The 27,733-nt window shown below is 39.8% G+C and overlaps 1 protein-coding gene across 12 annotated transcripts in view; it reads left to right on the top strand.

The window, feature by feature from the left end:
* The window catches only part of SULF1 (sulfatase 1), a 124,915-nt gene that overhangs the window by 47,821 nt on the left and 49,361 nt on the right, over nucleotides 1-27,733 (top strand). For 9 of the 12 annotated variants that reach the window (XM_071804030.1, XM_071804025.1, XM_065831806.2 and 6 more), the window contains 3 exons: nucleotides 12,696-12,853; nucleotides 13,174-13,406; nucleotides 18,971-19,210. In XM_071804030.1, the coding sequence (XP_071660131.1) occupies nucleotides 13,205-13,406; nucleotides 18,971-19,210 (442 nt within the window). In that variant the 5' untranslated portion in view covers nucleotides 12,696-12,853; nucleotides 13,174-13,204. Of the gene's footprint in view, nucleotides 1-12,695; nucleotides 12,863-13,173; nucleotides 13,407-18,970; nucleotides 19,211-27,733 lie in introns of all 12 variants that reach the window. The other 3 variants (XM_071804028.1, XM_071804029.1, XM_071804026.1) reach the window with 3 other exon arrangements.

The raw sequence follows: 27,733 nt of genomic DNA, 5'->3' as shown, positions 1-27,733 counted from the left end.
CACACTAGGAAGGTTTTTCGAACAGTGTTCATACATTTCTTTGGGTACAAGTTACCATTTCCAGATATGCCTCAGGACACTACACACAAATAACAGAGCATTTTCAGACTGGAAGTTTTTCCGTGTTAACATTCAGTGTTGAGTTCTTCTACCATAAAGGAAAATATTTGGGAAGAAAACGGGGAAATTGTGCCACTGGTTCTGATAAGCCTTTTTTTCCAGGAGGTTTTTCCTGTAAAACTGGGGTTTTTTTGTTGTGTGTGGGTTGTTTTGTTGTGGGGTCTGGTTTGGTTTGGTTTGGTTTTGGTTGGTTTTGTTTTGATTTCTGTTGTTGTTGTTTTGTTTGTTTTTTTGTTTTTAACCTTATGTCAAAATTCTTAAATCTAGAAATAAACACGTTTTGCAAATGCAATGCCATTGTAAATAGAGAATTTGGAAAATTATCATTAAACACAGAGCTACCAACAGTCAATAGAGTTTTCCAGTCTTCTAAGAAAACAACCAGCAGTCGGAATAATATTTTAAGGAAAAATTGGAACTTGTTGACAGGGCTAAAAATTCGAAAAGCCATATTTTAAAGCAATAACTGTTTCACATAGTGTGACAGAGGATGTAGCATTGAAACTACCTTCATTTAGACTTTAAAATCAGCCATATGGGACAGAAGGGGTCCCTCTGGAAAAGTATTCGTTTAACTCCTGATAAATTACTCATTTTGCTTGTTTATTTTAAAGGACAACATACACAGGAATGTATTCATGGCAAATGAATTAGCTCCTATATTATGAGCGTGCAGTGTGGTTACTCTGAAACATTTACACCACCCAGCTCATCAGAAACCAGTCAGAATATTTGTTTCATTCCAGCTGCGCTCTTTACATTTACATGGGGCCTGGGACAGAGGGAATTTTAAATCTCTCTTTTTTCATATATAAAGTTTCACTCCTTTCCCAAATCATAACTGCTTTAATTACTCTGTTCCTTTAACAATAACAACAACAATGACAACAATACACACACACAAAAATCAGTTTTCATTTCTTCTGAAACAGTGACCACTGAAAAAATTGGAAGGCTTCTTCCCTGTTCAAAGGACTTTGGTCAGCCTGTAACTATAGCAAAACTAGCTTTTTTATGATACTCTTCATTTTTGGTGCTAAAAATAAGAAGTTCAGAAATAGAAAAATCATGTTTTCAGTCAATCCAACTTCTTGAAAATCTTCAATGATTTATTCGCTTAGCAAAGAAAGGCTCTGTGAAACATTTGTTTCATTTAGTTCAGCTCACTTTTCCCTAATAACAGTACCTCTTTAAACAAATATTTAAATGGATCTGACACAGCACTTGCTAGACTGAATCTAAATGTCCAGTTCTGGGTCCCCAGTTTGGGAAGGACATCAACAAACTGGAGTGCATTCAGCAGATGGCCATCAAGATGCTTGGAGGCTGGGGCCTTTGCCCTGTGTGAAGAGGCTGTGGGAGGTGGGTTGTCCAGCGCAGAGCAGAGGCAGCTTTGGAGGGTCTAACAGTAGCCCCCCAGCGCCTACAGGGAGGTCACTGAGAAGATTCAGCCCCGTTCTTGAAAGTCACGTGTGGCAGGAGGACAAGAGACAATGGACATAAATTAAAGCAAAAGACGTTCAGACTGGCTTTAAGGAAAAACAAATTTCACCCTCAGGACAGTCAAGCAGTGGAAGAGGGCCCCACAACATTTGCGCAGTGTCCATCCTTGGGGGTTTCAAGGCCTGACTTGGTAAAGCCCTGAGCAGCCTGGTCTGACCTCACAGCTGAGCCTGCTAGGCACAAAGAAGTGAATTCTCTATATGTTGGTCTAAGAATTCCTGAATTGGGTCATTGACACAGTTTATGAGACACCTTTCATATAAGAACATCTCATCTACATTTAGGAAAAAAACATCCAGTAAAGCAAGCATTGATGGTTTCCCCACAATAATCACTGTAAACTGGAGTGCCTCCCAAATTCCTTCCTAGGCAAAATGAAGAAAAGCACTACAGTTCTGTCCTTCGCTCTTCTATATCCTCTCCATTATCTGGGAGTGAATCAAATGCAACCTGACCTTTCCCATTCCTGATCGATTCTGTATTATTCAGAAGCTTCTACCTTAAGATTACCAATTTCCATTCCTGTCTTCCCTCTGTGCATAATGCACAATCAGGTCCTGGGACATAAGGTTGACTGCCTCCTTCATCACTCCTAGAAAAAATAATTTAGTATGTGCCATGTCAGGCATCTTAGTACAATCTTTGCTTATGAGCAGGCTTACAATTAACTATAAAGGTAAAAGATGCACATCTCATTTATAAAGATGATATAAAGTCACGTCTCTTCACTGCTAAATAGGAACTTTGCTTAACAAGAAGTGCATTGGAAATAAAAATATGTGTGCTTGAATGCATCCAGCTTCATCTTCCATGCTTTAAAACTGCTCTCTCATCTACACAAGCCAGGACTGTGAAATTGAAAGTACCTGTATGTGCACTTGAAAGATGAAGAAAGTCTTTCTGCAGGCATTTTCACTTGGAAAATGAAGGCGCATTTATATTTGCTACCCTTTCAGAATGCTTTCTGAGATAAAGTTATTCATAGAATAATTTCAACAAGTCATCCTTGAGTCTCTTAGATCTCAGACTGACGATTATTTTCAAACAGCTCTTTGAGAACAGATTTCCAGAATTTAGGCTGAGAGAATTGGTATTCGTCAGACAGATAAGCTGTATATGGTATATTCTGTCCTTGAACAGGCAAGTGTGACTCTAATTTCAGGCTTTTTTCATAGGGATACTAATTTTAAGATGAAATTCAGTATCCAGATGCTTTGCATATTTTGATCTTTCCTTATGTGCCACTGATGGTTAGCGTCTTTTGAAATATTCAGCAAAGATCTTAAAGCATCCATGCACCAGGGATTTACTGAAAAACCTGCAGGAAGTTGTTTTAAGGAGCTGAGCAGTCCCATTGAACCCAGCAGACATATTTATTTTGCACAGCAGAACACACGTATTGCATTCTAAGTAAGGACCTGGACGCGTGATTTGGCAGTAAAATCCATCAGTCATATTCCTTGTTCGTATTTGATGCCATTCACATGCAAAATTTTTTCTCCTGGTGGGACATGGCCATATAGAGATGACTTTCTGAGTTCCCCCATTGTGGGTCAGCTGCAGGTCACCACAGGAATTCCCCCCCAAGCATTGCAGGTGTGTGCTTGAGCGGGGACAGTGGGACAGCGAGGTGACAGGAGGTGAGAGGACTGGAAGGATTACTGTGTTCCCCATGTTCCTGGGCTGGGGTTGCACCTTGTGCGCGCCCCCCCCCCCCCCCCCCCCAGAAACACAGCTTGGGGAACACCAAGAGCCTCCTTATTACAAAGTCAATTAAAAGTAAAATAGATATCAGGGATGATATGTTTCTTGGCAGTGCCACAAGTCAGTGCAACTTCCTCACTGACTAGTCTTTATGGAAAAGGATAGGAAATATCTGCTTTTTGTAACAAATTGTTTTGTTTTATTTGAATGTCTGTTTACTATTATTAAAATGCTGATTTCTCTATACTACAGGTTTGTCAGGAAGGACCTTATTTAAAAACACATTTCTTGGTCTCTTATGGAGCTTTTACAGGTATATCAGTGAAGGTAAAATTTATACCATGCTGAGACTAGAAAAGCTGCTTGGCAAAGAGAAGCAACCTAGTGAGGTAGATCTTGCTTTAAAAATGGTGCTCAGGACCAGATTCATTGAGTCTCTTTTTGTAGTCCTGTTAAATTCAGTTTAAATCTATCAACAGTAAAATTCATTTTAATATAATGGCACTACTCAAATTGGAAAAAAAAAAAAAAAAAACACCCCAAAACTTTAGACTTGATCTCCAGACCTTGAAGTGAAAGTCGACACTATATGTAGTCTATAGTGGATCTACGTGCATGTAAGCACGCAAAGTACTAATGCTATGCATAAGTTCACTTTCTGCACCGTAGTATAGGAGAGTAAGTTTTTGAAAAGCACTTATAGGAACTGTCGGACCCTCCTGATTAGCAAGGGGATGGCATCTGCCTAAATTCCTGCGATATTTGTGAGAAGTTCATCCTTCTGTGTTGTAGTTAAAAGTACACCTGAGATAATCTCCTAGGAGTACCTAGTAGAGCACCTGTTTACATGCATATTCTTCTATATATTCATACTCCCAATACCTCATGCTTCAATCTTTACATAGACTCCTCTGGTCCCCATGAGCTCCTGTTGCTTCCCCTGTGCAGTCAGCAAGGAGAGCAGCCAGGGCACCCCTGCATTAGGCTCAGCTTCTACCCAAGACCACCCAGCCATGTGCCAGCAAAAACTGGCTAAACCTCTGTTGTGGGGGAGTGATTTTGGGTTCTGCTTGCTGTAGAACAATGTTTATATTTCTTAAAGAGAAGCGTGACTTTAAAGAGTTCGGTGGCGGGTTTGTTCTATTATTTACTGCATGAGGCAGATATACCAAATCAAGTATCGCTTACCTTCTTTCCAGGCACACGTATTCATTCACAAAGCAAACCTTCAGGCGTCTTCTCTCCCTGAGGACTGTTCACTCCAGGGGCTGTGTTTTGAAGCTCCAAAGACAAACTCTCAGGCCAGGCATATATCCATCATGATGCAAATGTTCAGGGTGGTTCTTCCCCTGATAACCGTTTGCTCTGGAGCCTGTACTTAGAGCTCCAAAGGCAAACTTTCAGGGGAGACCCATAATCGCATTCAAGGTAGACTTTCAGGAAGCAAAATTTTCAGGAAAAATATTTAATGGAGTAAAATAATAAAACAGCTGGCTCACGCCGAGTACCTACACAGAGGTCCGCCTGAGCGTAGAAAACTACAAACTTTAATATCTTTACAGACCATTCACATCAAGATTCAGTCCAATAGCAAAATTTTACCACCAGGTCCCTTACTCCCCATTGGACTCCTTTTCCCTGACTCCACGTGGGCCTCTGTTTTGTTCGGTTGTAGACATTGGTTTTGGTCCACATCCTTGAAGGTGCCGTTTTGTCTGGATAAATCCCTTCTTCTCAGTGAAGTGCAAAAAGAGGACCCACATTCCAGATGTCTGTGGTATTTCCGCGTTAGCTTTGGATCATTGTTTTGCCAGTCAGTTCCATTTTTCCCAGGAAAATGCAAGCTAGACTTCATCTTGCAGGCGTTTAGTATGGTCTGCAGTTACTTTTGGCAAATAAAAGTAGGACCTTACAGCTTAAAATTTTAGCAAATCTAGTCTACCAAGTAACATGAATCAAAGAGTACACTAAAAATCATACAACCTTGTATCTCTAAACAACCCATTACATTTGTTGTGCATCTACTTAAGCTAAATGATCAATATTGAACTTGAATTGGGCTCATCCACTGACCTCTGAGTAGTGAAACCATTGCCATACGGTTCACTTATTTAGCACGTAGAGCTCAAAGTGGGCTCATCCAGGCTGTCGTATTTATAGAATGAAGTGGTTGACTTGTAGTCAAATTGCATACAGTAGGAAAATTCTGCATGAGACTCCCTGTGCCCACAAGCCACCAGCCTTCAATGTGCCATTCTCCTTCCCTGTGGGTCTCCTGGAAGGAGTTTTTGGCCTGGCTGTGACTCAGTCCCCTCTTCTGGACCAAACTGCTGCTGGTTTGGCTGGGGTTGGGTCTAGCGCATCTGCCACAACCTCTCCCTGTGATAATGGAAGTGTGTACATTAGCATGAGGAAACAGGCATGTTTTTTGTCTTCTCCTATATAAGTAGATCCATAGATATTGTATGCTAAAGATGCTATGTTCATACTCAAGTTAATCATGTACAAACTGTTTACCAAATTAAAAAAATCCCACTTTCAAAGACAGTTGCAGACCTTTGAGGAGAAGGAAACGCATCTAGGCAGGAACCTTCTTAAATTGAAAGTGTTTTCTATCTAAAGGAGACATGGACACCTGTGCTCTTGCACAGTATCTAAAACCAGTGGACTTAAATAAGAACTTAAAGAAATGTGCAAACTGTGCCGCTGTTGTTCACCCTTGTGATATGACTTCCCAACTCAAGACTACTTACTGGATCACTGAATAGTCGGTGTGTTATTGTGTGCTGTGTTTTCATAAGGCCCCACACAGCTGAAGTGAGTAGGAATATAGCAAAGATATGTGGTTTTAAAACGGAATTTTAAAGTTACCTCAAATTCCTTCACACACAGATTTTACTCTTTATATTTGTCGTCCTTTAGCAATTATATTACCTGGTAGCTGGAAAGCCACTTTCATTAAAGATAAAACAAAAAATCAGATATCAGAAGCCTCTTTGGAGCCTAGTGCACATCTAATTATCTTTCTCAGTCTTAATTATTTAGCAAGTGCTAATAAACTGCACATATCATGACACTCATGTTTAATAAGCATATAAATTTAATTGATTTTTTTCCCTCTCTTTGAAGACTAACAGACACAGAATTCAATCACAAGGCGGTGGCATTATAACTTCCAATATAACATCAGGTTTTAATAAGCCTCCTGTTTGCTGCACACATGTGCTTAAGACTGCCTGGAAACCAAATCAGTAGAGAAAAGGGATTACTTTAGATTACTTTGAAATGTGCATTGTTTGAAATGGCCTCTAGTGACCAGCTTTCATGAATGGCTGATTTTACTTGTGGGGCATGTCATCTGGCTCAATTATACCAGGCTCTTTTGTACGACAAGTGCATTTCTTGGCTGTGTTGAAATATGAAATACTAAAACAAAGTAAATCAGGTGGTGAGAAATAAACTTAAGTAACTGTATGTTATTAGAAGCTTGTAACTTAGCAGCAGGCACTCTTATAACTGAAAAATGTGGAGGAATTTTCTTTTAAAACTTTCACAGATTTGAAGTTAATATAAAAATATTATTTTTAATTTTCTTTAATGGTTTGGTCAACTATATTAACAGCATTAAAATCAAAGATATATTTTCCATTTTTAAAGACAGATCATTTCTTTTACAGTTATGTATTTTTAAAATGTTACTGGAGTTTGTCATTTTACTCTGACATATGAAGTGCTGGAAACTTTTGCCTACTAAGAATATCCCTTATCCTGTACAAAGTTATAAAAGTGGGTTAGCAAGTGTAGATTTTACTTTCAAGTCACTGCAGGCTTTTTCCTTTCCTGTCTGTAACTGTTTGCAAAATTGCATAATATAAGGTTATGATTCTCCCCGCCTGCAATTACTTTAAATCATAGTTACCTTAAATTAAACTAGCCTCAGGCTCTGATGATACATCATTATAATACACAGATTACATTTGGAAGGTGAGCAGATAACTGATTAATTTGTAAAGAGTGTTGGAAATGCAATAGATTATAGTTAGATTAGACTCAGATAGGAATTACGTTCTTTGTGTTCACTGTAAATCCTATATTTTACAACTAAGATTAGGGGATTAACCTTTAAGAAGAGATGGTAGGTCTCGCTTTTTCCTGACTTCTGCTGTACAGTAAGTGTGTTTCTCATGGCTACAGACTCGATATTCCCACAGGAACCTGACCCGCAGATTTCCGCGGTCATGCCTGGTTGTCTGAGATTGCGGTGTTTGCCTTTTAAATACAAGATAGAAGTGTAAGATGTGAGAAGAGCGTTAATATTACTAAACTTAAATCAGACATCTGTCAACAGCTTTTTCCACTTAAGTGCTTTACTGTATTAGCGAAACTCAGAGTTGTTATTGTTGTTGTAGGGTCTTACAACCCTCTAGTTGTCAAGGCAATATGATTTAAGGAGAGATTTAAGACTTCTTCACCGCTTGGCTGCTTTGGTGCAGATGAACATCTCACCTCCCTGACCTTTTATTGTGTATTTCAATCTGTCTGAACAATCTTCACACAATTACTAATGTCATGAAATTACTAATTTTGTTGGTTCTCTAATAGCATACCTGCTATGATTCAGACTTTGTGAGACTTTAAGAGGTCCATCCACCCTGTGAAATAAACAGCAAATATTCACAGAATCTGTATATGTGTGGCTGAGAAAACCCTTTTCACTCCCTTTCACCTTGAAGTTTCCGTGTATGCAAAACATTTGCGAGTACAGCAGCATTGCTAGGTGAACACATTTCACCTTAAAGCAAAGAACTGAAAATGGTAGGTGTAAACCACTGAATCTGACATTCATAGGGGCACTGGTGGGTGAAGCCAACTCTGGTTAAAATGATGCCAGTGACAGTGATTTCTGGCATTACAGGCAAACTGGCAGGTTTTTGAGATTATGCTGACCAGGTGCCCACCGATGTGACTAACCAGCAAGGTCGTATTGGAAACTACAAAACACTGTCAACAGCAGAATCGCTACTCTTTTTTTAATACATGATGAGAATTCTCCTTGTTGTCCTTTGTCTTTCCATTTTTCTAACGGAAAATCTGATTTTAAGGAAACAGACAACACAGGAGTCATATTTGCTGTGAAAAATGTTTATCAAAGCCAAAACTGTCAAGTTGGCAGGTCAGAGGTAAAATACATGGGAAGATAATGCTCCTATGCTTGGGGTGAGGAAGGAAAGCTCATTTACTTGTGGTGATTGATATCTGAGGTTTTGTTTGTTTGAGAGGCCTTATTCTTTTATTTGTCAGAGATATCTGTAGGAAGAAATTATCCAAGATTGTCTTTTTCATGAAGGAAATGAAGCAATCTGTCGCTTGCAATGACGAGTTCTTCTGCTTCTTTTCCATGCTTTTGGAATATTTTTGTGCAAGTTCCTAGCACTTGTCCGTGAATCTCAGAATGTCCTAAGCGGTAAAATGTTTGTTTGTGGACAGTATCTTAATTAAATACACCTATGTCAATTTTTGGAGGCAGGGAAATCTAAGCACAGAGAAATAATTGGTGGGATACTGGATAGTAATCAGGAACAACACACTAAACCACAAAATTGCTACCACATTAGGAGTTTCTTGATTTAGGATGCCTGCAGTACCTTATATTCTCAATTCACTGGGCACATTTATTGCTAATAACAGGGGAACTGAAACCGGAATTCTGGTTCTGAAGCTACACAATCACAGTGCACATTATTACTAGTATTATTACTGCTGTTTCCTTTTTGGCCAGAGTTGGTCCCTTTTTTTTCTGGATGGAAAGACTGCTAGAACAGCAGGCCTTAATCTATGACTTCGAATGATGTGATGTCCTCACTGCTCATGCTCAAAAGGAAACATCAACACTTTGGTGCAGAGAAGACAAAGTTGTTGGCCTTTTGGCCACTCATTATTGACACATTTGATTTCAGATTTACAAACAAGAAAGAAATCAGTCCATGTAAGCCAGGTTCTATATGCAAGGATATGCGGAAGCCTCATTTGTAGAATATTAGTTATGAAGAAGTCAATACATCTTTAAAGCTTACAATGGAGTATGCTTGTGGATACTCAATGCACTGTTTCGTAAACATGTATGGTACTGGACAGTTTTTTATTGGCTAAACACAAAATTGCACTTTAATTGAGCATAGTAAAAAATGTGGACATGAAAACAAAGTGGATTCTCAAAGGGAAAATGCTCTTTTTTGAAAACTGTCTGTCTTTTGTTGTGTTCCAAATTAAGCACTTTCAGCCAATGCACTGAAAAATCTTACGTATTTATCAGCCAAACTGAATATAAAATCTACAAACAGTTTCAAAATATGCTATTCTATCTTTTGCTTTTCTTTCTGGCCACTGAAAGATACTCTCTTAAGAGACTTAGAAACAAAATCCTCCTAGTTTCTATTCCACATCACAAGAAGTGGCACTGTAGTCCTTCTTTGTAGTGCCTTGGCAATGTAATTCAAGTTTCACGGGTAATTAATTCTCCATGCCAACAAGTCCTTGAACTGCCTGTTATAATACTAGCAGCATAGCAAAAAAAAAAAAAGATCCAAGCTTTCAGATTTTGTACTATGAAAGGTGAGTACAAACTACAAATTTGTGCTCCTGTGGCAGGTGGGGGGGTGGGGAGGAGGAAATGACTGAAAGAAAAAATTACATTCACATGAGGAAAATACAGTTTCTTTGCATTTCTCTGGTTTCGTTTATTTACTGACTACCTTTCAGTTGTCATAGGTATGTTCTATAGGAAAAATATTATTTAAATTTTCCAAATAGCATGTATAGAAATTGTGATCAGCACTTGATTACTTGGCTAGAGAAAATCATTTTATAGTACTGTCTTGATTTCTGAACGCAACACAAAAGAATTTATGTTTACTTCCCCATGTGAATTTGAAAAGGTCACTTTTAGGATTTCTTCTATTTTTATCTATTTCTCAAGATAAGTTACGGTGTCTGTAGGGCACTTGTATACCACCAGCTCGTATCCAACACAAACATTGCAACCTTGTCTTCCCTATCAAGCCTGTATTTTGACAGTTTTCTTTACCTCATTTCTTTCTAGAACTGGGAAACATGCTGTAAAAAGACAAGTTGTCGAAGATTGCCTTTTAATAAAGATTTGTTGTACACAAAACTGAAATAGTTAGGAGCAACAAAAGGTGGCATTACTGTGATCTTGTGCAAGAACCATTCAAATAAATTTGGATCATTAATTTTATACACCTAAGTCAGTTCTGATAGTTTTCTTTATCCACCAAGGAGAAAAAATCAGAGTTGGAAAAGAAACGCTTCATACTCTTTTTCCTAGAAAAGAATTGCCTAAGCTGGCCCTAACTTGCTGAAATAAAAGGATTTTTTGAAAACTAATATAGACCAAAGAATGTGAAAGGAAGAATACTTGTTAATGTTCGTTGGGATTAGTGTAAATTTTATTACCACTGAGGTGTAATTGTCAAGAACTTGCAGTTTCGTACTGTGGGGGTTTATTCAAACATGTTGGTGCCAATGTTTGCACAGCACAGTCAGGATGACTGCGCTTTCTGGGTCAACATTGTCTGAAAAAGTTCACTGCACGGTACAACTGAGGTAAGATACTAAACACGGAGTCTCACTTCACATAGCCTTTTGTGCTTTGTGAGGTGAGTCAAAGTTTTGCTATTTAAAGATCAGACATTTAAAGAAATTGTATTTCTGTTTTTGTACCAAGACTGTGTGGTGTCTGATGTCAGAAGAAGGCTGACTTCTCCAGTAACCCTGGTCTTCCGGGTTTTTGTCAGCTTTCATGTGACTTACAAGTAGATGGAAATTGAAGTATTTTTAAAAGTCAGTCCAGACTAATTACAGACTTCCAGTCTGCTTATCTGAATGTTGTGCAATCACCGAAATGGCATTTAACATTAAATCCTGATCCCCTGTATTGGCTTTGCAGTGCTCTAATGTTAGTCGGAGCCTGGACTGTTTGTTGGTGCGGAGACAATGAAAGACAAGATTTCAACACAACAGACACTTGGATTTTCCTTTTAAAGACATTCACACTCTTCTGGTGTAATTACAGCCTGCCAGAGTGAGGAGCATGAAACTGTTTAGCTTGCGAAGCTTAAAATAAAAGGTGTATGTGAAAACAAGAACATGATCCTTTTCCTAGCAGTCCAGCACCAAGTCCCATCCCCTCCATCTCCTGTGGCTTCTTCCCCCAAAATTTAGAGCACCTTCCTATTAACAATTTTAGCTGAGTGACAGGGCGCTATTTGTCTTCTGTGTTGCGCTCATTAAATTATTTCTTCTTATTAATCTCCTTGTAGTTCACGCTGCATGTTTGAATATGAAATCTCAGGTGTGGGTGCACAGATCTCCTCGTGAATTATGCTCCAGTCTAATTATCTCCTGTGCACCCCAGTTCCCATGCAGGCTCCCCCTTGGGCAGACCTTGAATGTTCTTGAGCTTGGTGGTTCTGTGGGATTTTTTTATTGACTGATGTCATCGTGCTTTGTCCATAGTCCCAAAATAAAAACAGAAAGAATATATGTGGCAGGTCAATACCCTGGAGGGAGCAGGCATGGCTCTGCTTTATTTTCCACCCCTTTCCTTTTTGCCCCCAGATATCCCCGCCCTTTCCTTGTATAACAGGATGGTTTTGCAGAGCTTCAGTCAGTCATGCCAAAAATGTTAAAGTGTAAGTGGTTCCCGGTTCCTCCCCAAGCCAATCAGTCATTTTCAGTCACAGGTTTAAATCTGCTGCAGCAAAGCCAAGCCTCTGTGCTTGCATCAGGTCTTACAAAAGCAAAGCTGTTTGACTGACAGGCACAGAGAGGGGGTTCTGATAACGTACTGAGCCAAGTCTGGAAGCAGAGTGTCGAGGATGAGGCTGTGCCAGAGGTACTGTGCATTATGGATGAGGCACTCAGGTCTGTCGTTGATTGATTGAGAGACAGTTATGCTCTTTCACAATGCTGGGTAAGATCATCTGGACTGTCACTTAATATGAGCTTTCTTGTCTGTGGGAAGATGACTTTTCACGTAGTGATCCAATGCAGATTGCAAAAGACAGCCATGCTCTCCCCTCTGCTATGTCAGGGTTTAGTCGCCCATGCAGGTGAGTTAACCTAAAATAGCTCTATTGCTTGCCAGGTGCCATACGCTGGTATTAACTCTTGTTCTCAGAATCTCGGGCTGGCTATAAATGTTAGAAAAGCACCTGCGTTTGATGATGTGAGATATATTTCTTATATCTCTAGCAGCCAAGGTGGCATCTAACCAGTACGCAGAGATGGTATCAAATTAAGTAGGAGAGCTGGGGGGAATGCAAATTTTTTCTACTCTTTTCTTTCAGGACAAAGAAAGAAGCTGTAACGAACAATTCTGGAGACTTTGAAGCACAGCCACAGTACTGAGGTCTTTGACAAGTCTTCTGCTTTCACCTTCGTACAGGGCTCCTCCTACAGATGTTCTGAACACGTCTGCATCCCAGAAATTTTATACTGCACCCAGGTACTGAATGTAAGGAACAAGCTGCATAAAAGAAGCGTGGGGTGTAGGAGAAAGAGCGTTGTGAGAAGTATACTAGAAGTCATGCCTGTACAAAATGCAAGCAGTAGCACGACTTCAAGCAAAATTGTTTGAGACAGTGTAGTTGCAGAATGACCGAGTTTATTCTTAGAGAATTACAGAATAAAGCACTTATTCCACAATATGGCTTATAATCATGTTAAATGGTATGTGTCAGGCTTGACTTCCCTACGTGTCATCCTTTCACTGTGTGACTGGAAGTTTATTTCATGCTTGAACAACATTTCTTTTCCTCCCTACAGGTCTTGAAAACTAGAGCTCAGGCACTTCTGGATGTCTTTTCATTTAAATACTGGAGCTACTATGAAGTCGTCTTGGTTTGCACTCATCTTGACAGTGCTCAGTACTGAATTGCTAACAAGTCACTGTTCCACCATCAAGTCCCCAAGGTTCAGAGGACGTGTGCAGCAGGAGCGAAAAAATATCAGACCAAATATCATCCTTGTGCTCACAGATGATCAAGATGTGGAGCTAGGTGAGAAATATTTTTTGTTTGCTACTTCATTTTTTCATGTGTCTTTCAGTAATTTCTGCCAAGCAGAAAATACTCTAAATTCAGAGAAGGTACTGGTCCTGGAACACAATCAGAATGTGGGACAAGTTTGGAAAATGAGTTAACAAGTATTATTTAATAGCATTCATCAGATTTAATTACAGACTTTAGAAAATACATGCTTATCAAAATCTGCCATGGAAGGCTTTAATCACCACCATGAAAGGAGTTAATAATGCATGCAAGGACATACAGGTAAAAAAACTTGCATCAAAAGCCCTTTTTCACTTTGTGACTTTCTGTAGTATTTAAAAATTTGAGCTTTTTAAGGTTAACCTTTTCCTTAGTGTTGTATAAGTGAGCATCTATATTGTCCATGTATTTTTCACATGCATGTATGTCATCTGACATGTTTATGCACACAGACAAACTGGCCTGGTTTCAGGACACAATATTTCTATGAATGATTGAAGTGTTTAAAATCCATCTGCTTTAAAACTATGCTATATATATAAAAAGTAGGATAATTTTGCTTTCATAAGTATACTGAATATCTGAGCACAACCTGGATATACCAGCCAGAAGTAGTTTTCACATATTTTTCTTACGGTGGAAAAAGTTAAAACACTTGGATGATGTTCCAGGAGGCCTTTGAATGTTTTCCATTAACTAAGTTAGAAAGATATTAATGGTAGCTATGCATATAACTGATTTTTTGGTTCATTGCCCGAAGTGAAAAATCAAGGAGAGAAAGAGGATAATTTTAGGTTACCCCTAAGCAAATATTTTATTTTGGGGGTGGGAGGCAAGATGAAAAAGGTGAAAAATTGGCAAATCAATTTGGAATGAAATCTTGTATTCTTAGTGTTTTTTTAATGAAAGACATGTTTTTAATAACAGTATAGTCAGTTTCTAAACAAAATGCCATATGACACTGAAAAATCAAAATGCTTAATTCCAGAAAACTTATAACAAAACAGTTCATTTTTTTCTAAGATCACATGCTTTCAGCCAAAAAGTTGTAGACAAAAAGTTATCTAGAAGCAGCTATTTAGTTGCCGGCATTTTTGTATTTGTCATGATGCGGTAATAATTCACACACTCCTTCAGGGTTATGAGAACATAATTAATAAAGTGTATTTTGTGATTGAGAGTTAGTACCTTTACGAAGCAGAGCTCCAAGACTGGGCCTTTAGATCTGAGCACATCTTATCTTTTTTATTTCTCACTCTTTCAAACGTCTTCTCCCTTTAACCATGCTGCATAATGAATGGATGTTTCCATCTCTATTTTTTGGCCTAAAATACAGCTATTACAGTAGGAATGCATTTCTTCTTGATAGAGTAATTCTGAAAATTTTGTTTAAACGGTCAAGGCGTATCTTCCTTTTTGTGGTCTGCAAGAGCCTACTTTCTCCAGGGCACTGGGGAAGGTAGGTCAGCAGACACATCTCCGAACAACGTTACTGACTTGCCATCTTCAGTCTTGCCAGAGGGTTTGCAAGTGGTGAAAGAGGAGGAAGGATGTGTGAAGCCACTTTGTTCTTGTTGTGGAGCTCCTCTCTTTGAAAGCTGCTCTGCCCTGCCAGTTTGCAGGGCACTCTGGCTCTGATTAGCAGGCAGCTGAGCAATAGCCTGGACACATGTGCATTCCCTCTGCACTGAATGAAGACACAGGTTTCCCCTTTTCATAGATCATTTCACAGGAAACAGGATTCAGCCCTAAGACTTATTATACTGCATTATTTGCATTTCTGCTAATAAATCATTCCGCTTATTTGAAAAGTAAAGCCAGACTGTTTTCCATGTGTGAATTATCCCCTCACTCCTCAGTGATTCTTGAGAAAAATTTCAGATTTTCCAAAGGTCAATGTGAAGTAACACTTTCTGCCACAAACAGAATAAAATTTTGGCATTGGTATCCAAAAATCACCAAACTGGATAGTCTCTCAGTATGGATTATTTGCTGTTGTATTCCCAGCACAAACATTTCTAAAAGCTGTTCTAAATGGATGCTTTAACATAAGAGCATATAAGGTACGTTATAAACTTCAATCAGAAAGGAGATGTTTCCAGAGCATGTATAAGCGTTGAACCAAAATATTCACCTGCCTGGGTGCAAATGGTATACATGGGAGTTATTCAAAGTAAAATTTACAAGAGGCAGGGAGCTTGCATTTAGTCAGTGCTGAAAGCATAAGAGTATGCACATCTTCCTATTGATTTGCCCCATCCCCCTGAATTTTGCATTCTGAACGCAAAGAAGTTCAGTAGAGCTGCTGTCTTATTCAGCTTATCAGATAAAACCCACAAATTGCTCCACAGGTTCAATTCATTCCTATTTATGCTGGGAGGAATGTATTACAGAGGAAGGATATTACAGATCAGCAGGTGCATGCCAACTTAAGTGGTGTGAAGCAGCCTGACCCACAGCTCTTAAAGAAACTTGGCAATTATTTGAGCCCAGAAGCTGGGAAATGACTGGTTAAATTGTGCCTCTGTGCACTTCCTCTGCCAATAACCAGAGGGTAGAGAAAAAACTGCCAAATACAGAGTCAAATGAACATCTTGCTCAAGACAAAGCACCAGCTCCCACAACCCATAGCTGCCCAGAACTATGCTCCCCCAGAGACAACCTGCTGCTGCTCTTCAGGCCACCGGCCTCAGCTCCCGCTAGGTTCAGGTCTGTACTCTCTTCAGCCATGAGTACAGTTATATCCAAATTTTGCTCACTCTTTAGTCTCTTCCCCTGTCCTTCAGACTCTCTATCACTTGCACATGTCAGTACCTCAAACAACGACCCCTCAATCACTCTTATAATCCTCACTGTAAATAATATCTTGCACAATGTCAGAAAGGAGTCAAATTTAGTGAATATGTTGGTAGTTCCAGTGTTTCTAGCAGACAGGCCTTTGAGATGTCAGAGGAGTGGGAAAAGGCTGGGGAAAAGAAAAAAAAAAAAAGTAAAAAATTAATTTGGGACATTTACTTCTTTCTATACCATTGTTTACAGCCTAATGCACCACCCAGTGAGATCGATATAAACCATCCACTGAGTGCAGCACTGGGTGAAGAGATCACAGCAACAGGTGCATACATCACATCAGGCATAATTTGCCTGGTTTGCTTTCCATCTTCACTAGAACTAAAACAGCAAAAATCATAAGCTGAGAAAATGTGATATGTGCTGAGATCTGAGAAAGTCCACCACTTTCCTGGGGTCTTGCATACAACCCATATAAAGACAAGGTGGCTCTAGCTATCACTTTGTAGACTTGCCCACCTGTGATACACCTGGATGAAAAGCCATAGCAACTTTAAGGCTTGTTATGAAACATATTTGCAGATATATGAGAATAGACTGAGAAGTGACACTGCATTTCTTGCCTGACAAAACTTGCTAATTTCTGTATCCAAAGTGGCCGTTCCCAGTTATCTGGTTCCCCTCAGGTGCTCCCCAATCGGTTGCATAGAGCGCGAGGGTCCTGCTGTCAGACAGTGCCTGAGTACGTGTGCCCTGAAGACTGTGGGACAGATGGTAAAAAGCACAAGCTGCTATGACAGCTACAGACAGCAAAGTATTATAACTTATAGAAGCAAGTTTCATCTCCTACTTATGTTTTGTTTTCCGAATGAGGAAGTCTCATCTGCTTTGAAGTGCCTATTCCAGAATTTCCAGAGTCGCTAAATCTATTATCAGTGTCAGTAAGTGCATACCTGGAGGAAAAACTTACTCATAAACAGCAGGTTTGCAAGAGCAGAGGGCTGACCCAGAAGAGGAATGAGGAAGAGCTCTAACAGCTCCTCATTTATAATGCATAGAGGCATTAAAGTGCACATCAGCTCTGCTGCTGTTACCCTGTATTTGCATACCTGAACAGTGCACTTTCCATCTGAGGACCTCGAAGCACTTTATAGCTGAGCTCTCTGTAACAAACTGTGACATTGCAAAAATGGCAGAGCTATGGCCAAAACAAAACAAATACTAAAAAGAAAAAGCCAGCCTGGGGTCTACGAAAAAGACATGTAGAACAAGGGTGATATTTCATTTGACTTTTACTCAACAACTCAGTGACATGCTCCCACTCATACAAACTGAGACCTTTTGTGTTCAGGGACCTCTCAGTTACTCTCCTACTTCTTCATATCTCTAAACACATGGATTTTATCTGTATTGAGTTCAGGAAAGCACAAATTCAGATGCTCTGCATTTAGGAAAAAACAGCTGTGAAAAGGAAGAGTGATGGTGACTTACATGCAGGGTATTAAAGGTATCCTTAAAGACACAGACATGGGCACTGTACAAGGAAAAGATGAAAAGCTACCTGTCTCTTCCTTTTTTAAACCAAATAATTTCGATGCAAAAGATTTTGTATTCAGCAGTGACTCCTTAGCCCAGAAGCAAAACTGAGCATGCTTAACTTTAACTAGTAAGCTAATTTGTAAGATTTTATTGCTTACACCTGAAGTTGAGCCTGCTTGGCAGTTTTGTGGTTTTATAGCCATGTCTTCCATTGTTTCAAAACTTTTATTTGATTTTCCAGTGCCCCAAACAAAATCACCAAGCAAAACTCTTATGGTAACAGTGGAATCAATGGATTTAAATATAAACCTGCAACCAAACTAAAAAACAAACAAATAAAAAAAAAAAGTAGAGTTCCAGAAACCTCTTTTTACCACCAAAATTGTGCAAGTATTATAATTCGCGGACTTGTTTCGTGGGCACATACTGGCATATCCACAGTTCACTCTCACCCTTCAATCTCTGCTCTGTTGGATAACAGAAAGAGCAAAGTTTGACAGTTGTCAGTAAATACTGACAGAACATACCAGGAGCTGCTCATTCTTTCTGCAATCAGAAATCTGCCAGCTCTGCTCGTTTCACTTAGTTGTTCATGAAGATGTTTTGAAGGATGCAAAAACAGTCTTTGTTCTTTAAACTGGATCAGTACAATTTCTTGAGAAAGGTGCTGAATTTTGGCAATATTTTTTGTATACGGATTTATCCCCAGGAACTGATTTTGAGCACGGTGCTTTGCTATCCAAGCCAGACACACTGATCATGTGTCCACAGAAACTTTCCTCTAGAAAAGCTGGTACTGAATTATCTTTCTCTCCTCCTTCCATCTCTCACTCCCTCCTTTACTTCCTTCCTCTCTCTCACTCTTTCTCTCTGATTATCTGAGAAAATGGAAAGAATTGTAACAGATCCATTGATAATCTCAGCACTTTACATATTTTACTGGCACATTGACAAATGATGCAGTCTGCATAATATACTGTTTTCTTACAAAACAAAACAAAACCAACCAACAGAAAAACCAAAATACCAGAAACCTTCTGTCTTTGTGGAATCTTGAAAAATATTTTGGGTGATATAATAAACAACTTATATTTTCTCCTAAAATTACCTCAGCTATAGAGTAGAACAAACTGATATCCAAAGGCAAGCTAATCACTGATACTTTACTTTTGACAGCAGAACAACAGCCAATATATTCTAACTAATTTTTGCAGCATGGTGATGATCAGTATCTCTTATTGCAGGGTCCTTGCAAGTGATGAACAAAACCAGAAGGATTATGGAGAATGGAGGGGCCTCTTTCATCAATGCATTTGTGACCACTCCGATGTGCTGTCCATCACGTTCCTCCATGCTGACTGGGAAGTATGTGCACAACCACAATGTATACACCAACAACGAAAACTGCTCTTCTCCCTCATGGCAGGCTACTCATGAGCCACGTACCTTCGCTGTGTATCTCAATAACACTGGGTATAGAACAGGTAAGAGATAAATCAATGGTAGTTCTTTGTTTAAAGTGAAGATGATAGATATTCAGCAATGGATCTTGAATCACTGCCTAAAATGAAGTGACTATTGTCCCCAATTGGCTTTACAGAGCAGGGGTGTAGTGTTACAAAGAGGGAGGACAGCACTGCTTGCTGGTCCAGATCCACAGCTAACAGCCATATAAAGAAACTCACTTGTGATGGAGGAGCATATTTTCATGTTTGAATGTCCCAGGTGGGAAATGAGCTGTTGGGCAGTTATACCTAGTGCAAAAGAGTCTCATTTTAGTGGCATTTTGGGTCTGAACTGGCAGTTCCAACCGTGATTATGGTCAGTATTACGGCCTGCTTGTGGACAGCTGCTAACAGTTGTGGAAGAAGATGTCAGGGCCAGGCTGGAGACTGGTGCCAGAGACCTCACAGGAGCCAAGTGCCTGTCATGGGAGTGAAACAACGTGAATGGTATAATTTAAACTTTGCCATGGGGCGATATTTCATTTGCATTTTCTGAAAAGGAGTAGAAACATGCCTTTAAGAAGGATTGTTCTGCTGTACAGCAGTAAGATTTGCTAGTTTTCTTGTAAATTCCTGGTGGTTTTCCGCAGTCAGGAGATCCCTTTCCTGTCTACAAAGAGCTCTTCTATTCCTCTCATCTGTGCTTCAGCCTGATGTAAAACCTGATTCATTTCTGCATCACCTATCCCCTAAGATTCAAGCTGTAGACATGTTAGGCTCCAGCCTGACTTCCCTTTCGCAAGGTACAGGAGTTGTGCAAGGTCATCAGGGTGCAATTTGTTCAGAAGTGTCGTTCGACTACAAAGACTCTACTTTACAGAACCAACGAGGCACAGATCTTGGTGCCAGCTGCGTTCCTTACAATATAATTGGCAGCAAAGAAATTTGTTTCTATCAGGGGTTTAGGCACAAGAATGGATTGCTTTCAAAACATATAGCAGGGAAATGTCTTCAGGGTCTCAGCTTCTCCTAATTCTCTTAATGCTGCTATATCCAATGCTTTAAATGTATCTGCTTGTTTGCCATCTTTTTTTGACCACACAGACAGCTCACTATTTTTTCTTCTGTCTCTGCATCTGTAGTTCTGGAAACATTCTGCATTCTGTGTAAAAAAGCAAAAATAGACAAATATTTAACTTCTTTGGACCTGGTGTTTGCCCTGACACATGCACTGAATCGTACTTCAGTCTCTATTAAGCTGATTTCAGTGAAGTTGCCATCTGAGTACAGCGTTGCTAAACCTGAGTAAAGGTCAGCATCAAGGCTTTGGTGGAGAAAAAGAGGGGAGAGAGAACTGACAATCACTTCTGGACACAGTACTGAATTCGCCCTCAAATATAAGCATTCTCTCATGGCTTATGTCTCAGAAATCCTTTCTGCTTGGTTGATGGCTGCTTTGTGTAGGACCTGGCTTTCCTGTTCTTAAAAAATTTACTCTTATTAATTTGTAATCTAGTACTTGCACAACTAAATAAATGCCTCCTGCATAAACTGAACAACTCTGTCACTAGCCCTGTCTGCTCATCTGGGAGTAAACGCTCTGCTTCGGGTACATCTTCTGCACTGTTGTGTATCATGAAGGCACATGGAGATGTCTACTAAATGCAGATTTGACCCTATAAAATGAGAAAGAAAAAGGGGGCAAAAGAAAAAGACAAGGAAAAAAACCCTTTCCAAAGGCAGGCAGAAAGAAAACCAGTCCCAACACTGTCAGGATAGCTGAGTTCTAACCAAGGGCAGGAAGGAGAAAAAGGAAATGGAAACAAATGAAAATACTTGCATGAAAGTCCAATTCTGACCAAGGTAATTGTTTGACCCTATAATAATATGGCCCTAAAGAAGTTATCCATCCGTTCCTTGTAAGGTGAGCCTACCTTCTAATTACTCCGGCAGATTAATTAACAGCAGAGCTTATAACAAATTTTTCAAGGACAGTGTTGCCTCATTAAAAAGTCATCAAAATTCCACTAACTAACTAATAATCTGCACTTCACAGCTAGAAAGTTTAGTAAAATTGTAATGACTCAAGAATACCTGGGAGTCAAGAATAATTGGGAGTTAAAAATAGGAAACTGGGGAGAGTGGTCACATGGCACAGGGGCTAGTTGTGACTCTGCTGACATTGCAGACAGTATGGGTATTTACCCTGTGCGTTTCTACATGTTTTGAGAGGAAATTAGTATCCTCCTCAATGGCAAACTGAGGCAGAGAAAGAGAAGTGAGTGACTCAAGTGGCAGACCTGATAAGGGACTGGTCCTGCTAAGGCAATGTCCAAAACCTCCAACCTGGCTCTCTGTTCAAAATTATGAGGATATAGCTCTCACTTTCTGCATTGGATTGAATTATTATATAAACCGGCGGAAATAAGGGGGTGGGGGAATGTTTATATAATGTCCTTACTTCTGTTCACTCTGAGTAGTTTCTGACATCTATAAAGCATCTGCTGTCTAAACCTGTCACAGTAATAAGTAAACCCTCTATATTGCAACTGATCACTTGTGGGAGTCTGCTTATGAAGGGAGTCCTGCTGAAGCCACGAGAAATCCACGCAAGCACAGCAGGCCATTTAAAGAGAGGTCTGAAATGTGCTCTGATAAACTGCAGTATTAATTAGAGGCCACTGGGAAAACGTGGCAAAGAACAGAATGTTTTTTTCTTTCCTTTTCTGCTTTACTCTTCTAATCCTGTTCTACTCTGATATGACCTAATGGAAACGTTGCATTTCAGGGAAACATCCCTTTTTGAAGATTATACAGCAGTGCTAAATCATGGGCAGGAACTGTGCTGGATGCTGGCAAGGCAGACAGTATTCAGAAATAACACTGCCAAACCAAAATCACTCTTGCTTCTAATTATCATGAAATAAAAAATCCCCAAACAATTAAGGACGTTTCAATGTGTACAGTTTCTCTAATTTACAAGCTGTATGCTAATGCAGCAATGAGTCAAGTAGATAGCTTCTCCATACCTGAAAGTGCACAAAATTGGTAATATTAAACTAGAATTTGTAGAAAATAGTAGGGAAGACACACTAAATAGGTAGAAAGAGAAAACAAAGCTACTCTGGAGAGCTTCAGAGAAATGAGACATTTTTTTTAATTACATAGGCTCCAGCTGCTCATACTGGGGAGGAAAAAGGGTCATTCTGTAATTGTTCAAATTCTGTGGAAATTGTGAGGAAAGGTTGAAAAGTTTTCTTTCATCTTGTAGTTTTTAATGTCAGTAGACATATCTTCAGCTATTTAGATGCAGAAATGTTATTTGTAAGATTATTAGATGCTGGAGTTAGAGATTTTGCTTTGTGCTTTCTGGAGTATTGGCTGGTTAGCTGCTGTTCTTTCAGCCCTCCCTGCAGCACGGTTCAAGTCTATTACTTTCTTTACCTTCTACTCTTTTGTCCCAGCCCTACAATACATAGCCTTGCCTCTCAGATGTGCCCTTCGGTGTTGTCAGTTCACACTGCCATTCTTCTACAAACACAAAAGAAAACTCCAGGAGTGTGCTACCCCAACCCTGGCTTCTTCCAGTAGGAAAGGAAGATTGTGCTACAATTTCAGAACCGAGCACTAGCCAAGCATCATCTTAGTATTTTAGAACAGAGAGCTGTGACAACAGCACCACCAATATCGAGGAGACATCAATGCAGATGTCATTTTATTGTTAAATAATGTGTCATACATTGTATACTGTGGAATTCTAAATTTTTACCAAATGAAGTTTCATCCCTTTGCAAATATGAAGAGAAATGTAAATTTAAGTTTCTCACCCTGACTTAACATGTGTACGCATTCAGAGCCCTCTCAGCTTAGTATTACTTTTAAAAGTAGTTACCTTCTAATAGTTGCTCCTCTCAGCCCTTCACAGCCAGAGTAACTGTGCAGGAGAGAACAGAAGTCTGTCCTAGCTCAGAGACCACTGACAGCCTCACAGCAGCATGCCAAACTCTCCCCATATGGAGTTCCACTTGAAAGAACAGAGATCACCAAATTAGGCAATTATTTCCTTACATTTTTTTATAATTGTCTTTCGGAAGATGTGTTTCCCAATATTTTATTTCTTGCTCAGAAGTATCAAGTGATCAGAATAACATTCAGGATTCATGCATGCGAGTGTCCTGATGGCACTATCAGACTCTCATGGGACAAAAATAGTAACACAGTAAAGTTAATCAACTCAAACTTCAATTTCTAATGCATTTATAAAACTCAGAACTCAAGAAGTGACTGGACATCAAGTTGTCACTGTCTGGCATGTTTTGACATTAGTCACAGACCTCTGTGTTGTGATGAACAGAGATGCTCACTAGCTTGACATCTAGTTAGTATGTTCAACAGTTCACATCAGCCTCTGACGCATGTCGGTTGACATCTGTCACTGCTGTGTACATTTCTTAGTGTAGTGACCAAAAGACTAATAAAAGACTGAGATGACAGGAGACTAAAAGCTAAAGAGTATTTAAACTGTGTGCCATTCCCTTCTGACACACAGAGACAAGTTAATCTTTCATAAAGGCTGCAAAACTTTGCCTCCTGAAGCAGCGGGCAGACAACACGTTTCCTCTGGAGGCAAAGCCAGTGAGCTTCCTGTTCACAGCCTTACAGTACAATTGACTGCCAGCACACCCTATTTTTAATCTGCGTCGTTTCAGTGACCTAATTTGTATCCTGCCTCATGCACCCTTTCAAAACAGAGAGGGTGGCAGAAAATGATACAGGGATGGGAATGAGTGTGCAGGGAATAAGTCCTGGTTTTCAGTTTTCAAAATATTTCTAAATTAAAAGAGAGAGAGAGAGGTATCCAAGCTTTCAGGTTCTTTTTTAATTGGTATGAAAGAGGCTGGGGAGCATCAAACATAATTTAACTTGTAAATATTTTAAATAATTAAAAATATGGCTCACTTTTCAGGTTAAATTGCACTTTCAGTCAAACTAAGAATGTGTAAATAAAAGTGAGTATGCTGAATACATTCAAATAGTCCACAAAAGAGTGAAATCTAGAAGATGGAAAAAGCTGAAAATTATAATATGCAGGATTTTCTAGTTCTATGGTATCACATGAAGTGAAGCTTTTTTGGATTCTGTCCAGGATCTCATAAAAAACCACAGAATGCCTGCCTACTTATGCTTAAAAACAGAATTCTGTGCTATTAAATATTACATAGAAAACCATACACTGAAAGATTTTAAGCAAGTTTACACATTTGAGTGTTTCATTTAGTAAAAGTTGGGTAGAACATTGTCTGTGCAACTATAGGTTTTCAGGTGGCTGCTGAAAGGAAGACACCACTGAGACTCAGGAGTCCTTTCAGGCATTGTTGTGTCCTCCCCACAATCCAAAAGCACTTCCGGATCCCTTGTCCTACCCCCTTAGGTGGAGCAGTCTCCACTCTTCAGTTTTCTCATCCCAGTTTTCTGGCTGTGCAAGACCTCACCTCAGCCTCTGCTCTGAGCCTGGTCCCCCTGCCTGCCTGTCCTCAAGTCCTTCCTACTCTTCTCCCCTCATGGGTCCAGCAAGTCCTTGACAGACATGTCTTGTTCTACCTGCTTACCATCAGCAATCTCCTCTCCCACGCTGATCAAAAACTCTGCTTCTCCCAGCCTCTTGCCTTGTCAGTCACCTTTTTTCTCCTTTCTGCACTCACTGTCCAGTTTCTTGGTTGACACTGGCAGTCCTGGGCCCCAAATCCCCACTTCTTTCCCCACACTCTCAGCAGCTTTGCTGGATCTCCTGCCTTTCCCCAAACTGCTTGTCCTTATCTGGTCACCTTCTGGCCTCTGCATTTCAATTAACTTTCTCCCACCTACTGACACCACTCACAGGTGGAAAGGGAATAAAGTCCCAAGGTGCCCGGATTTCCAGCACATGCAAACTGCAGGTTTGTTGTGGTTTTTTTTCAAAACTGAACAAACTTTGGACAGATTTTCACCAGGATGATAAAAGATGCCTTCTTGGCAGAAAGCCCACCATGTCTTTGACAGAGTTAGTGCTCGCAGTGCAGAGCATGAAAGTGCTATCAAGCGAAAGCTCACCTAATTTTTTTCAGATGTTAGATGCAATTCCTTTTCCATTACTGTGGCTCTCAAAGATGACTACTGTTCGGGCTAAGAAGTTTCAAAAAATTCAGCCTGAGGCAGACCTCCAGTGTGGAAAATTTCAGTCCAAATATGAGAAAGTTATAAGCAACTGAAAACAGGGTCTTATAATGAGAAGTGTCAGACAACATCAATATTGAAAAGTGCTACCAGCTTGGCCCATAATACAGGCTTTGTTAAAGACATCACCCACGCTAACGATTGCTATATCAAGTTATAGGCTAATGCCTTTTGCAACTGCTGAGTTATAAAATCTTTAATGCTCTTTTTGGTTGCAATGGTAAACCTGGCAGCAGCTGGGAAAGACCCACAAAGCTGGAGAAAAAGTACAAAACCTGAGGTTTTTCTACTGCGGTTAAGTTACAAGACTGGAAACTGTGAAATCTGAATAATATTCTTGGCAATGCCACAGGCTTCCTGCGTGACTTAGGCCTGGTTGAAGGTTAACCTCTTGGTGCCTCAGTTTCCTCACCACATTTTTGGGACAGTGCGTATTTCATTTCCTAGGCAGAGCTGGTATACTGACCTGGCTTTCTGCACTTTAATGACGTGATACACTTAACCTCTGTAATTTTTCAACAGAAAGGAAAAATCAGACTTCTTGGGTTTTAATCTATTGCTTGCATAATGGGAAGAAAGCAAGGAAGAATTTACTGGAATAATCCGGAAGCTGCAGTTTTGCTGGGCTCTGTCCCCAGAAGCACAGACTGTCAGCCCTGAAATGTCATATAAACAGTGCTTCACGGCTCCTGTAAATGGTTTCCTGACTTTGTTAAAGGAAGTGGACTGTCTACTTAAAACTCTTGTCTGGGTCACGGTGACTAAACCTCAGGGCAGCACGCCTTTTTGAAGGTTTGGGTTTGTTTTAAATCGGAAACATTCTCATAAGCCTCAACAAATAACAAGAGCGTAGAACATAATATATGTTCTTTGATCCCTGGAAGTGCAGAGATGTCTCGCCAGTAAATGTAGCCCAGTTCACCTGTACACTAATCCATTAATGCTGACAGGAGTTAGGAGACTAATTCTATTGTGTAATACTATAAACGTTAGTCATAAATGCTTGTAAAAAATAGTGGGAATTATGAGAATTCAAATCACATTCAGGTATAAATATCCTGTCTTCAACATCCAGACATCCTCTGGGTCAAATTTTCCTTGTCTTGCACCCTTTGCAGCCCCCTCAATCTCTTGGTCCCATTCAGGACCCATTAGCTAAATACTAATGGGAAAACAAAAACCTGTATTAAGGCATCTATTCATGTTAGGTACCAACATGTATATCCTGCATCCACTCCTGAGACACATAGATGTCTTTATAACTGTTCACTATGCCATGTGTTGTTGTTTGCATAAATTTAATTGAACATACACAGAATGCAATTATTCTAATCTACTAAGCTACTCTACATGTGATTAAAAAATAACAATGTGTCCAGGGAACAGTTAGCAAAACTGCCAGAATGCAGATAAAAACTGTCTTATTAAAATGCAAAAATCAGCATTTATCTTTCGTGTTATCCCTGTGGGGACTATTACATGCAATAATGAAAAGATGTCCCTTGAAATGGCATTACTTTTTAATGAGGCTTTTACCCATTGAGTCATAATCTCCGTTTTATTAATTACAAGCAGAAATGGCTTCCTACACTCTGTAACTGCTGAGTGCAAGTGGCTTCTAAAGCTGAGCATTCCCAGTCAGTACTCAGACTTGGGTGATTCAGCAAGTGTGATGCTAGAACTTGGTTAAGGGTGTGTGTTGACCCTACAAGCCAAGCATGTGAAGATCCAGCACACTATGTTAATGTCAGCTCCCAGGCAGCTCTGTGGCATGTCTTATGGTGCTTTAATTGTTTACAATCATCTGATCAACAAAAAACAAGGACACCTGTGATGATTATTATCTGGCCTCATGGACACTATTGTGCTTTCATTTTACCCTGGCACTTGTCTTCATTCAGAGCATGAAGAGCCAGACACTAACTACTGGCGCTGGGCACCAGCTCTGTCTCACTTGCCCTATCTCATACTCAGCGGTACTCAGAAAACCCCTGGCGAAGGGACTGAACTCATTTGTTTCAGTAAAAGCCTGGCTTTTCCCTTCATGTGTCTAATTACTCATATCCTCCTGAGCTTGTGACCAACAAACCACTCTTGGTTACTGCAGTTTGGCAAATGCAACCCATTATCATGGCTACTGCTGTTTCTACTAGTATTCAGGGCTTTGCTATACATTTGACATGGGAATTGCTTATTCTACAACAGGGGGAAACATCTATTTCTGCAAATTGTCACTCAAGGAGCTGCTTAAAATTTGACAGCTCTGAGATTATTTTTATGATAAAACACTAAAACATTGCCAACACAAAGGTGAATGGTTCAGGCTGTCAATATGAAGTCTCATAACAT

Source organism: Patagioenas fasciata, chromosome 2, assembly GCF_037038585.1.
Source record: "Patagioenas fasciata isolate bPatFas1 chromosome 2, bPatFas1.hap1, whole genome shotgun sequence".
Classification (NCBI taxonomy): domain Eukaryota; kingdom Metazoa; phylum Chordata; class Aves; order Columbiformes; family Columbidae; genus Patagioenas; species Patagioenas fasciata.
Note: the sequence above shows the minus strand (reverse complement) of the source record. Positions and strands in the feature narration are given on the sequence as shown.